At 37.2% G+C, this 14,198-nt stretch overlaps 1 protein-coding gene and 2 pseudogenes across 3 annotated transcripts; 1 reads left to right on the forward strand and 2 right to left on the reverse strand.

The window, feature by feature from the left end:
- The first annotated feature begins 198 nt into the window (after positions 1 to 198).
- Positions 199 to 3,139, forward strand: LOC147553343 (pentatricopeptide repeat-containing protein DOT4, chloroplastic pseudogene; annotated as a pseudogene). The gene has a single exon (XR_015236605.1). The product of XR_015236605.1 is annotated as a pentatricopeptide repeat-containing protein DOT4, chloroplastic pseudogene (transcript).
- A 447-nt stretch (positions 3,140 to 3,586) lies between these two features.
- Positions 3,587 to 7,792, reverse strand: LOC147553344 (pentatricopeptide repeat-containing protein At3g48250, chloroplastic pseudogene; annotated as a pseudogene). The gene is made up of 2 exons (XR_015236606.1): positions 5,189 to 7,792; positions 3,587 to 4,858 (listed from the first exon to the last, which is right to left on the reverse strand). The product of XR_015236606.1 is annotated as a pentatricopeptide repeat-containing protein At3g48250, chloroplastic pseudogene (transcript).
- A 3,837-nt stretch (positions 7,793 to 11,629) lies between these two features.
- LOC147553345 (uncharacterized) lies at positions 11,630 to 13,184 on the reverse strand. The gene is made up of 2 exons (XM_086669781.1): positions 12,358 to 13,184; positions 11,630 to 12,267 (listed from the first exon to the last, which is right to left on the reverse strand). The coding sequence occupies exons 1-2, from the start codon at positions 12,781 to 12,783 to the stop codon at positions 11,761 to 11,763; spliced, it is 933 nt and encodes a 310-aa protein (XP_086525907.1). The 5' UTR covers positions 12,784 to 13,184; the 3' UTR covers positions 11,630 to 11,760.
- Positions 13,185 to 14,198: the final 1,014 nt, after the last annotated feature.

Consider the following 14,198-nt stretch of genomic DNA (forward strand, 5'->3'; position numbering starts at 1 on the left):
GGGTTTTAGTTTATTGAATTATTCTGCATTCTGAATCCAATTAGTGTTTTAACTGACATTAGATATCGGTGGTACATTGTCATCCCTTCCTATAAGGTAGTCTTATTGTCTCAAGCCTTACCAGTTATCGATCATCATATTTGTCTCGAGCGTCCCAGGCCGTCCCGAGCTAGACCCATAGCCAAACCCAATGAGTATGAGGTTTTGTTATTGGCGAAAGGTCAATTAGATGATTAATCACAAGGTCTCGAGATGGGATTTTCTTCGGCTCTGATACCATCTATGCCGATCAAGTTTTGTTGTTGTTGTTGAAGACTTTTTAGTCCCACACCCACTTAAAAAGCCTCGACACTCATTAAGTGTGAACATCCGGCGTGGGGGATCTATACTCTCTCCCAAGTCCGAAGTGATATGCCACTATTTGTTTCCGGTTTTTTCTTTTTCTGAACCGATTATTTCAAAATTCGTCCCAGAAAAACCATTATAACGGTATTTGGCTTGTTCACTAGTTAAAACAGTACCATTCCGTTTTATCCGTTAGTGAACCAGTATTTCAAACTCCCAACCAAAATCTGGTTAGGTAATTCCGTCTAATATTGAGATGATACTTCCTCAATCTCATCAACCCTAGCTCAGATTCATCTTCATCACTAGTTCCTTCATCTCTCCAAATCCTCCCTCTTTCCTTCAATTTCATCATCATAAAACATTAAACCCACATCAGAAAAAAACAGAGATGACTGCCTTCTTCACCCAATCAGTCTCTGTTAGATGTTGTTTCTTCCAATCCCAACCACATTCAAACTCAATTCACCAAAAACAATCTACCCATCTCCAGTTTTCTCCATCTTCTTCATCTGAAGAACCATTTTCTACCATACCCACTAACCTGCTCGACGAAATTCCTCACAGAGACACATTTTCTTGGAACACCCTCATTCGAACTCATCTCAGCAATGGTGATCTTCAAAAGATTTTCTCAATTTACAAACAGATGCTAATCCGTGGTGTTCGTCCTGATAAACATACCTTCCCTCGAATTTTTACTGCTTCTCGCCTTTCGGGTAGCTTGTTTTATGGTAAACAGATTCATGGGCATGCTCTTAAATTTGGGTTTGGTTTAGACCAGTATGTTATTACTTCTCTTATGGAGTTTTATGGTTGTCTTGATAGTGTTGATACAGCAAGGAGGATTTTTGATAAATCATTCTCACTCAAGAATTCGATTTCTTGGACTTTGATGATTAAATTATACACTAAACAAGGTAAACCCAGTTTGGCAATTGAGGTTTTTCATCAAATGGCTAAATCAGGTGCTGAGAACATCGATGCTGTTGCTTTATCTACCGTTCTTGGAGCTTGTGGTCGCTTAAAATCACTTCACGAAGGGAGAAAAGTTCACAAGATTGCGAGAACATTTAAATTGGAGTTTGATGTTTTAGTAAGTAACTCTCTTTTAAAAATGTATTTAGATTGTGGTAGTATAAAAGAAGCTCGGTTAGTTTTCGATGGAATGGAGTCAAAAGATGTCATTTCGTGGACTTCAATTCTTAATGGGTATGTGAAAAATGGGAGTTTCAATGAAGGTCTAAAACTGTTTAGGTTGATGAATTCAGAGGGGATAAAACCTGATGGGTTTTCGGTCTCTAGTGTCTTGCCTGCATGTGCACGAATATCTGCTCAAAAGCATGGAAAGGAAATTCATGCATATGCACTTCGAAACCATGTCTACTCAAATTTATCAGTTCAAAATGCTTTGATAGATATGTACATGAAATCAGGATGTATGGAATCTGCTTCAAAAATTTTTACTCGAATGAAAGAGAAAGATACAATCTCGTGGACTATAATGATACTAGGATATAGTTTACATGGACATGGAAGACTCGGGGTTGAGCTATTTCAAGAAATGAAGAGCATAAGAACGAGTAAATTTGATAATAACGTTTATATTGCTGCCCTCTGTGCTTGTAATACTGCACGGATGGTTGAGGAAGGGAAGTCTTATTTTAAACTCATAAGAGGAGCACCTAAGCTTGAGCATTACTCTTTAATGGTCAGTTTACTAGCTCGTGCAGGACTTTTCAATGAGGCTAGGAGTTTCGTGGAAGAGAATCAGATTGAATGGCAGAAAGAGGTTCAGAGAGCGTTGCTCTTGGGATGCAGGATTCATCGGAACATAAAGATGGCTAAACGAGTAGTTGAGCGTCTAACCGAGCTAGAACCCCTTAATGCCGAAAACTATGTTTTACTCTCCAACATGTATGCTGCAAATGGAAAATGGGATATGGTAAATAATGTGAGAGAAATGATAAGAGATATGGGATTAAGGGCGAAAAAAGCTTATAGTTGGATCGAACTTCGTAATAAAGTTCATGTATTTGGAGTAGGAGATGTTCATCACCCAAGATCAGAGAGGATATATAGTGAATTACAGGATTTGATGAAGAAAATGAAAGAGGAAGAAGGGTATGTTCCTAGTAGAGATTTTAGTTTCCACGACGTGGAAGAAGAGCGAGAGTGTATACCTATTGGACACAGTGAAATGTTGGCTATTTCGTTTGGATTGATAAGCACACAAAAGGGTACAACAATTCGTGTTACCAAGAATCTGAGGGTGTGCCATAATTGCCACACTTCGGCAAAGATGATCTCCAAGATAGTTGAACGGGAGATCATACTGAAAGATCCGGATCGTTTTCACCATTTCAAGGATGGGTTATGTTCATGTGAGGACTTTTGGTGATAAAACTTCGATCGTTTTCATTCCCTTGTTCAGAATAGGGAAGGATGTATCCGAAAATCAAACTGATCAGATCTGAGAGCTAATATCCTCTTTATGACTGCGCTCAAAAGCTCCCTGAACGAGCTGAGCTTTACCCAGGTCTATCTATGAATCTGAAAATCAATTCTGGGTTGTTCCAGGGATCAATTAGAAGAGCATTGAGAAAACTTCCCTTCTCAACTCATTCAACCCTTACAGATAACCTATTCACTTTGTGAACCTTGTAAGTTCTTGATATCGTTGAGACAAACTGTCGAAGAAGGATGATTCTTTCTTTAGTTCTTTGATTTTCTAACCAGCTTCTAATGTAAATTTTAATGGTTAGTTAAAATAAAACCCTTTCTTTATGTTGCAGAATTCTCTAAGTTCCATATCTCAGACATAATACAAAAAAAACATGGTTAAGAAGTGCTAAAACAATTGGATCAATACAAACATACCTTTGTCTTTACTTTTTATGTTGTTAGCTCAATGAAATTGCTTTTGGTGTTTTTATATTTCTAGCTACTATAAACAATAATATAACAAAGGTTATGTTTTAGTAGAATCCTAGTTTATCGTATCGAATCCTGGATATTTATGTAAGAGCTCCTACGTAGTTGGGAGCGGGATTGGGAATTTTACGCTCTTGATTCCCATGATGAGAATTGTGATTGCAAGTTATGGATACCTAGCTAATTTGTTATTCTAGCAATTGTTTTATATCAAGTTTTTGAATCAAATCAACCTCTATCTCTCTCTCTTTCTTAAGACCTCATTCCCCGAATCAGGGATCGAATATAGAATTCGGACACAATAGAATTGTTAATAACAAAATAACATTGGCATGGGAAAAAAAAAAATTTCTCAACATAAGGCACTCCATTCTTGGACCCTTTATTAGAACATCCTTCTATCTATCTATAAGAGAAGAAACATAACCACTCCTTTTGAGAAGGGAGGAAAAAAAGGGTAGAAGATAAAGGTCTCAAAATTGAACTCTCATATTAGAGGGTGGTAGATCTACAAAGAGGGCAAGAAGTGTTTTTATGATCCAACCATTTTTGTAAACAACCCTTGTGAAAGAAATGTTTACAAGATAATAATTCACTAACTTCCTCATCTCCTTCAAATTTATGAAGACACACACAACACTCCACCATTGACCACCACTCACCACCACCACCACCACCACCACTTTCACCATTTCTTCTTCTTCTACTAGACAAAGATTTGAAAAGGGTAACTGAAATACTCTTTGTCTCACTAGAATTCATTGAAAATCCTTCATTTCCAATACCACCTTCTCCATCTTCTTCAAAATTTGATGGGTTTTGAATCTTACCCATAATTTGAAGAACCCATTTGAGTAAGTTCTTTAGTAAAGCAACTGAAATTACTGTATTCATAACTAATACTGGAAGCATTCCATCAGCTGCACTTGGGTAGTGAGAGAGTCCCATTGTTTTTGTTTATCTTCTCTCTCTCTCTCTCTCTGTTTCAACCAAAACAATAAAACACAAGAAAACAGAGGAAAACCAACTCAACCCCACCCCCACCAACTTGTGCTACTACTTGCCAACTTGCTAACCATATATATATGTATTTGTATAGAGAGAGAGAGAGATAGGTGGTGGTTGGTTAACCACGCGTTTCTTAACCATAGTTAAGATAGTCTTGACACGTGTAAGCATTGAATGGCTAACACGTAATCTTATGTTAGTTTAGTGAGACAAATAAAGTGATGACATGTGGCAGTGTGATGGACAAAAACAGAAAGTGACACCCTGACGTGGTTGCTTTGAAATTTCTTGATTTTCCTTAGCCACCGCGTATGACATGGCAAAACGTGTCAATTTGAAAGAGTTCGGTTGGTGAGATATTTTCCACCTCCCCATTTGATTGATTTGGGACACCCAAAAGGCTAAAACCGAATGAAATTTGAGACTGATCACGGGCTGTAAGGTGACATGTGGTGTCCCAAATGGTCAAATTGTAAAGAGAGAGAGAGATAAACGACCCGAACAGTTGGAGATTTTACCCGGCCACATGATTTTTTCCCCGTGGCAGCCCCAAAAGTTAGGCCAGGGCGAACTCAGAGCCCTCGTAGTTAGAAATCATCAAGAGGAAATCATAAGAAGGGAAGGAAAAGCCATCAACTCTCGTTCCGCTATGGAGAGTGAACTCAGAGCCCTCATTTTCGCTTTTGAAATTGGGGAAACTTTAGGGCAAAGAGACATTATATATGAGGGCGACAGCCAACTTATCACACGGGTCACATCCGACGGACAAGAAGATCCCCCGTGGCGTATTCGCAGAAGTGTGATGGAAGCCAGAGAACTGTTCAAGGCCCAACCCAACAATAGACTTGTCTACTGCCACCGTGAAGCCAACTCAGAGGCCCACTTGACAGCCCAACAACACATGCACAGATGATTAAACATATTATGTGAGATTCAGTTATGTGGGTATGTTAGAAAGACGCATAACTAGTTCCTTTCAAAGGAGGGTAAAATGTCCCTTTCAAAGGAGGGTAAAATGTCCCGAAGGAAATGGTTTAGCAATACAATGAAAAAACATTCAATTTGAAATACAACTCGGAATTTGTGATTCTATTCGATTTAAAACCACATTCATTGTCAATTAGACTTGAACAAAAACTTAACAATAAGAGGTCAAGCACTCGATATGGTATTGTCGCTATCGATGGGGCTTTTTGAAGAACCAAATAGACTCAAAACATCGTTATGGTTACGAATATGGTGAGGACATTTGAAAAGTAAATCTCGAGCTTCTGAATCCCTACCTTCCTTGAAGAATGACTGAAAAACATGAAGGTAAGCCATTGATGTCGGGTACTCCTTTACGCTTAATGCTTTTAAGAACTCTTTAGCATCGTCTACTGTCCCAAACTTTGATATGTATACTACAAAGGGTTCCGGGTAAGGTGGGTAATTGTGTTTCTTCATTAAACGTAAAAGCTTCAATGATTCTTCAAGTTTCCCACTTTTCAGTAAATTATCGATCAAAGTTTTGTACGTAGCTTGCCAAGGTCTTAACTTACCAGTATCGACCATCTCAACAAACAAAGTATATGCCTTTCCTACGTTCTTCTTGTTACACAAACCATTTGTTAAGACTTCTAAAAGATCGGAATCGGCTTCACCGTTCTTCTCTAACATCCTAGTGAAACAAGTTAATGCCTTCTCGACTTCACCAGCTACAATATGTCCTTGAATTAAGATGGTCCAAGTCTTAATATCGGGAGGACATCCTTGCTTTTCCATCTCGTCTAATATCTCACATGCTTCCTCCAATCTCCCAGCTTTACAGAGTCCGAAAACCACTTGACTGTAAGTGATATTATCTGGCTCATAACCTGCATTTTTCATTGTCACTAGAATCTTTTCAGCTTCGTCAAATCGCCCAACACTAGTCAAAGATCTGTGAATCCCATCATATTCAAATTTACTGAGAGAATGACCAGCCGATTCGTACTTCTTTACAACTCTAAAAACCAAGTTTAGATCCGGGTTAGGAGACAAGGAGATTTGTCGTAAAAGTAAACTGCAATTTTGGGTTGAAGGCTTATATGGACCATCCATCATGAACTCATAAAGCTCCACTGATTCTTTCATCATCTTTCTCTTTTGAAATTGTCTTGACAACTTTATATATGTGTCGAGATCCATCTCATAACCTGCACTTTTCATCTCCTTCACCATGTCCCAAAACTTATCGATCGATTCTTCCTGCCCAAGAACCTTAAGAACTGCATTATAAGTGACACAATCATGTTCAAAATTCTTATTACTTTTAGCCCAATGGAAGAACTCCAAAGCTTTCAAAGGGTAACCTCTAAGTTCCCTTAAGATCTTCTCAACAAGATTTTGAGATAAAGAAAGATTCAAATCCACTAATTTCTTCTTAACCTTATCATTCCAATCAGAATCCTTAACGACCTTAATCACAGATACAACAATGGCATTTGTTGAGTTTGCTTTAACCATCTTAGAGAAAAATTCGGTTAAAGAGGCAGCATCACTTGTCAAATTTGCTTTACGAAAATTACCCAAAATAGTTCTATAAGTTTCCTCATCCATCTCAACACCCTCATCAACCATCTTCTTAACCAATACCCAAAAATCCATCATGGAATCCTTATGCCCCAAAACCCTAACCATCAAGCTATAAAGAGTAGGACTGGACTTAAACCCATGTTTATCAGATACCCAATTGAAGAAATTTAAAGCCTTTTCAGGGTTTGATTCAATTTTCTTCAAAACATAAATAACAGTTTCATAACTTAGGGTAGGGTTTAATTTCCCCAATTCTTGTTTAACTTCATCAGACCAGTCATTATTCAAAACTAATTCTACAATTGAATTAGGTTTTGATGAAAAATGTTGTTTTTGATGGGTATTAAAGAAATCATAACTATCTTGTTTTGACAGAGAAGATGATAAGTAAGGAGAAAAGTAAGAGTACTGAGTCACCTTTGAGTGAAGGGACCGAGTTGTGGAAGACTGAGTCAACATGAACGAGTTGATTTGCTTGAGAGAAGCTATGATTCCCTTTGCCCTCTTCATAGTTATTAGATTTTGGGGGAAATTTGTTATTGAAAAATGAGACCTTGATTGTGAGCAAGGAAGAACTAGAAAGGAAGGGTTTTTCAAGGGTTTTACAGTTCAAAATTTCTGCAAATATGAATGCTAGGAGAAGTTGGTTTCTTAGACCTAATACTTGTTGGGCTGAGTTTGGGCCTTATCCAGTGAGGAAGCCTAGTAAATGGACTTGGGCTCGCCAGTGACAGCACACCCACTAAAACAGAACTCTCTTCACATGTGGTTAAGTATTTCATAGAGACAGCCTCTCTCTCTCGTCAAGAGAAAATAACTGTTTCCTCTCCTCTATCTCTCAAACTATTTTTCAGATCTTTGTGTTTTCTGGAGGAGGGATCCCTCCTTCGGATTTTCCTTTTTGTTGTTTATATTATATCTAAAATAAGATCTTAGAGTCTAGGTTTTAGAAAGAGATTTTATGGAATCAAATCTTATTCTACATAGTCCGTCTTATTGGATTCTTCCTCTTCTTCTTGTTCTTTTCTCTCTAACGTGGATCAAATATTCATTTCTTTAAGTTACAAAAATTACGTTCAATGAAGAATTTAATCCACTTGTTGGTGATTTTATATGTTTAAGGAATTGAAGTATGGATAAAGATGTTAGTGAGCAAAGAAGATTCAATATCGCCGAATTCTACGATGAACGATTCAAGAAGATTGAAGATGAAATTACAAGTCAAGAGAAAAGAATGATCTAGATTTCACTTTTATTAGTTTAAAATCGTTGTTGTAATTTTCTTTTTGTCGATCTTTGGGGTCTTTAATTCTAGATCTATAAGATCTTTTTGTCGACCTTTAGGGTCTTTAATTCTCGATCTATAGGGTCTTTGTGTCTGTGCCCCGTCAATTTTTTTTCCTTCACGAGGCACTTTACATTTAAAGGTATGTAACTCTCATGTAGTTCTCAAAGAAATAAGAATTATCATCCATGTAACTTGTGAATGAAAAATGGTTTCGCTTGGTTTCAAAAAAAAAAAAATTCATAGAGTAAACTCCCAAACTACCCACAACTTTTACCAACCCCAATATTCAACCTCTAATTTTGTCCAATAGACTTTTAAGTCCAAAACTGAAAATTTGAGGTTGGGAAGTGTTAGGGTCTAGTAGCAAGTAAAGCACAGGTTTTCTCAATCTTAAGATGGGTTCATAAAAGATTGATTTCATTCTTAATGCATAGTGAGAGGAGCTCCTCCTTCTCAGTCAAGTACAATTCCCTCTGCCGGTACATTCTCGGTTGCTAAGTCATCTAATTCAAGGAGATACATGTGGATCTTTTTCCTTTTCTACTAGGTAAAGGAAGTAGTAGTCGCTACCACCTGTATAGGGTAGTTATCTCAAGGCCCACGGCAGGCGCCCAAATTGAAGGAGGAGAATATATAGGAAGAAAATAGACGACTTTAACGAAAACAGAGGCACTTTTAACACTCTCGATTCAAGTTTACGTTATTGAACTATCAAACCCATCTTTTCATTTTTGTAGCGGGTTTGAATAAATGATTGCAAATTCGACCGTTTACCCAATCACCATCATCCACCTCAAAGTTAAGTCAACCACATTTTTATTGGGAGTTCTTGATATTATTTGTCTTTTTGATAAGCTCGTCTTTTTTGTTTTTCTTCATAGATTGCATTTTAAGCAAAGGTCCATTTGGCCCCCATCCTTTTCTTAAAGTTGCAAAGTCATGCATGCTTTTGCATTTCTACTGAAGTAATAAAAAAAAAGGAGCACCACATGAGATGAAAGTTTTAGTTCATGTTTTGTCCCTTAAAACACAACCCAATGGTCCTAAAAACACTCTAAAGGGCCAAACACAATGTGCCAATGTGAAGAAGGATAAGGTGGTCCTTTTACCAATTGGCTAGCGAATAAGTACACAAAAAAAAAAAACATTTGTAACTACGATTATAAAATCCCACCACTAGTATTTATATACGACAATGTCTTTGATTAAGAGTTCATTTAAGATTGAGACATGCATTTACATAAATGTGTACTTCACTTCATATAACAAAAAGACTCCTAAGAAATTGAAAAAATATTAGGGCAAAGAAAATGTTCATACATACAGTATATACAAAAGAACCTTTTTAGACTATATATGTTCCCCATAAAGAATAGCCCCCACAGCTTTAGGGTAACCATGCTTTGGCTTCTTTCAATGTAAAAAGTTAAAAACCCTAGATTGAAGAAACAAACTCTCAATTACTACTAGTAGTGATCACTCTCATGCATTCTTTTACTTTGCTTTTTCTTCTAGGGTTTCCATTTTTGGTGGAATCGTGCCTTACACTGTAACAAAAGGGAGAAATATATGCATGCGGGGATATACACAGTTTCTCCACTATGCATGCTATTAAATACCTCTCTAGATCTCCCACTATATATATACACCCACTATATCTATATTGGTGTACACCCATCAATACAGGTTCTTGGATTTCTAGCAAGTAGCTTCAACCATGGTTACTACTTGTCATGTTAAATTCCAAGAGATATTACTTGATCATCTCTTACTATATTCGATTCCATTCCGATACAAGATCCTAAGCAGCTTTCTTTCTCATTTCCGCAAAATGGGTAAGTTCCGAAACTGCATTTTAATGGAGTTTGAGGGCATTTCTTAAGGAATATGAAGAGTTAGATCATGCATCTTTGCAAGGGGAATCAAGCCAACTCGGTCCGGATAGCTAGTTTTATATAAGTAATCCTTTTTCACAATATTGTTCTGTTATTAATGTACGTACTAGCTAGATCTTCTTCCTCAACATTATTGTCATCATTTTGTGAAGTCAATGTGTTCTAAATTAACTTTATTACTACTAGCTAGTTTATATTACACATCTTAGTTCTTTACTAGTCTATATTACTAGTTTCACTCTCTTCAAACTTGTTCATTCAAATCATCATACCTTAAACTTTAGTGACTATACCCCCAAATTATCACAAAGTTCCATCATTGTTAGGGTAATCCAGTCCAAGACAACCTAACACTGGTACAAGAGGAGTAAAGGATATATAGTTTGTCCAAGTTGGTACCAATGTGTTTGTGACTAGTTTATATATGAGAAGTATCACCTCTTGAGCTAGCTCACTGAGCCGAAATTAAAGACTCTAAGCCACTCAACAAGAAAATTAAATTTCATATTTCGAAATGCAATGTTTGGTTTTCGTAGTAACTATTTTGTGCTATTGACCTACATTTAGACTAAACAACATGATTTTGTTCATGTATGAAAGGTAGTATGAGATAAAATAGTATTATGACTAAGGGTGGGAATCGGTCCGGGTCGGACCGGTCGGGTTCATGTCATTCATCGAGTCGGGCCGGTCGGGCTTTTAAACTCTCTATCCGTTCGGCTTTCGGGTTTAATCGGACGGGTAATTTAAAAAATCCTAGTGTCCAAAACCTGTCCAAGTGCGTCAAACTTTTCGGATTTCTCAGGTATCGGGCGGTCGAGTATAGGGTTTTCACCAAGGTTTCAAAAGGCCTTTCAAAATATCTCGGTCGAAATGACTAAAATATTTCTATTTCGATGGTACCGAAATTTCTATCGAAACTAAAATTTAATTTAGTTTCTCTTAACAATGTTGTGTCAAGAACACTCCGCACTTGGACAACAATATATGTATGTATCTTAATTATACACTTCAAATACTTTAAAAATATTTTTGTATATGTTGTACATGCATACATAAATACATACAAGCAAGTATACATATAATGTGTATAGGTATTATCGCATAAATGGATGACATCATTAAACAGGTTATGTCGGGTAAAGATTACGGACGGGCTCGGCCGGGATGCCGAGTAGAACCTCAAAACCCGTACCTGATCCGTTGATTTCATCGGGTCGGTCGGGCTAAACCCGCCTTCGGGTTTCAGATACTCGCAGGCTCTAATGGATACGGATACCCGTGACGGATTTCGGGTTTGCAGACTTTTTTTCCAGCCTAATTGTGACCTAGTACGGTAAATTTGATTTTTTGGTTTGAGATGATTTGATGTTAAAATGTATGTGATCACAATCTTTTGATGTGATTTACAATGAATATGGAGATCACCTTTATATCCTAGTGGTCAGTGGGAGGTGATAAGAAGTCATATTTGCTTTTCTTAGAGCAAGTCCAATCCCAGCCTGTCTTAGGCCGAAAAAACCACTTTTTCACCTAAAATTATTGGCCTCAGCTCAGCCTCTAAAATTCAGCTCCAACCCCAGTCTCTCTTGAGGCCGAAAATTTGAATTTGGAATTTCCCAATTTACTAATAAAATTCAATTAAAAAAACATCGATTACAACTAATAATTGATTAAAAATTTAAAACTACTTAAATACGACTAAACAACACTAGAAAAATTAATTAAAAATAACTAGAATGGGTTTCTTGGGTCTCGTGGTGCACCGTTGAACAAAGCGTCTCGCGCCGCTAAAAGCATTTGTTGAGCATGTTCGTCGAGAGACCTAATATCAATCTTCATTAAATCCATCGCATATTGTCGGTTCGCCAACTCCGTTTGCACCCGTAGAAAATCTTGTTGCACCTTTAGGGTCTCTTGTTGAACCCGTACTGCTTCACTCAAAGTTACTGATCTTTGTTGGGAATCTTCGTCTCTTTTTTCCCAATATCCCTCACTGGGAGTTTTTGAAGCGGTAGAATGTGTGGATGGTTCGCCAACTCTTGCATTTGCTTTGGCTTGTTTACGGCCAATTGGTCTTTCTTCCGATGGATTGGTATTAGAATCTCTTTTACCGGATGTTGACTCTCCTGGCATGTCTGCCATCCAATTGTTGTGTGTCATCAAAATTTTGTAAACATGTATGAACCTAAACCCTTTACCTTGATGATTTTTTTTATACATTTCGATAGCTCTTTGTAACTAAAATAAACAAAATATATATATATAAGTATATATTATGAATGAAGTGAAAAGATAGAAAAAAGAAATTAAAAAGTTAGAAACAATTACCCGGTCATAATCGTTTTCTCCGCTTTTTGGAACTTTATTTATTATCCTCAAAGTCGATATAAAACTTTGACATTCCGAGCTTATCTCACTGAAACGAGATTTACAACTTCTAAGTGTGCGTTGAAACTTTGCACTCGCATTATATTCATCCGATATTTTTTGCCAAAATACTTTATATTTTTGGCTATTTCCGACAACCGCATCAAATGTTATTTTCAAATAACAATTAGTAAGTAAAATATCTTCATCCGGCTTATACGGTTCCCGTTTAGTTATCTTTGTCGAAGACGTCCCTCCTTGCACACAAGAATCCTCACATACTTCATAATCATCAACTCCTAATTGAGCCGACGGGTAAGTAGAATTAGGGGACAACATTTCCATATAACTTTGGTTATCGAATTCGTTGATGTCTAATGGATCCATGAGTGAACAAATCAAAAGATCAAAAAAAAAATTTGAAAGAAAGAGAGATAGAAATGGAGAGGAAGTTGCAAGAGATGGAGAGAAAGAAAGTGATGAAGAGGGTGACAGATGAAATGGATCCAACCCCTATTTATAGGGGTTGGATCCATTTCTAGCCGTTGGATTTGCTCCAACGGCTAGATCTAGCCGTTGGAGCAAATCCAACGGCTAGGGGGGATCCCCAAGTGACCGTTGGAGGCCCCAACGGTCACTTGGGGCCTCCATTCAGTCGCCCCTAATGTTAGGGGCGACTGAATGGCCGACCCCAGCCTCCGCTCCAAGCGGCTGGGCTTGGAGCGGGGGGCTGAGGCCATAAATTTGAATTTATGGCCTCAGCCCGGCTGGGGTTGGACTTGCTCTTACTTTAGGAGAAGCAGATAGCACTAGCTGTTCTGTCAGTCCAGGAAATGGGGTTCAAATTGCTCAAGTTTGCTCGTTGACTACTATCATATGTTTGGGTGATTGAGTACTTAGGGAATAATTAGAAAAACATTATAAATCCCATAAGGACCGTATACATTTTTTTTTCTTGGTTGTTTATGATTGTTGAATTTTCACATTGTCCATAGAAATTTTTTTTGGCAAAATTGTCCATAGAAATTAATACCTAAGAACCAATCATATGCATAAAAAATGGTTTCACCTGTTTGGTCAACAGTTAAATTGCACTTGTATACACACTTACACTCTCTCACATAAGGGTGTGAGTTGGAGGGTTGAAACACGAAGGATTCCACTGAACTCGCCAACCTTGCTCCCATGTGAGGATGTAGGTGTACCATGTACAGATGGGTTGGTGGTACGTATGTTGTAACATATTCTCACCAGAGAACAAGCATTAGAGCATCTCCAATGCAATACTCACAAAAAATTCAATAATCCAACGTGTCAAACATGAATTGAGATTCTCTTTCTTAATTGGCACTATTGAAATCTTCAATTCAAAATACTACTCCAATGCAACACTAAAAAAACTCAACATTAACTTTAAATTTACTCTTATTTTTTATTTTAATACATAAAATGATGATGTTGACCCAACAATTGAGTTTTCTTTTGTGTATCTCAACATTTATTGTTGCCACATGAGAGAACGTTATTTGTTAACAACTCAAGTAATCCCAAGTGTCAATTTGAGTTTTTTTAAGTTGAGTGTTGAATTATTGGACACAAAATATATTGTTAACAACTCATGTAATCTCAGGTGTCAATTTGAATTTTTCAAGTTGAGTATTGCATTGGACACAAAACATATTTTCATAAGAATGAAACGTGAAGTAGCAACTTTAATTAACCAAATCTTTCAACAAAAAAAAAAAATTTAATTAACCAAATCAAATTGATGCTGACTTGCTTTCCCATCGGCACAAAGTAAA

The sequence above is a fragment of the Eschscholzia californica genome, unplaced genomic scaffold (genome assembly GCF_041429995.1).
Source record: "Eschscholzia californica isolate CP2 unplaced genomic scaffold, dmEscCali1.0.p SCAF_3, whole genome shotgun sequence".
In the NCBI taxonomy this organism is placed as follows: Eukaryota; Viridiplantae; Streptophyta; class Magnoliopsida; order Ranunculales; family Papaveraceae; genus Eschscholzia; species Eschscholzia californica.

Coding starts and splice junctions, on each gene's coding strand:
- LOC147553345 (XM_086669781.1), bottom strand. CDS start 12,783: ATGGATCCATTAGACATCAACGAATTCGATAACCAAAGTTATATGGAA. Junction 12,268..12,357: donor GAGAAAACGATTATGACCGG/GTAATTGTTTCT, acceptor TGTTTATTTTAG/TTACAAAGAGCTATCGAAAT.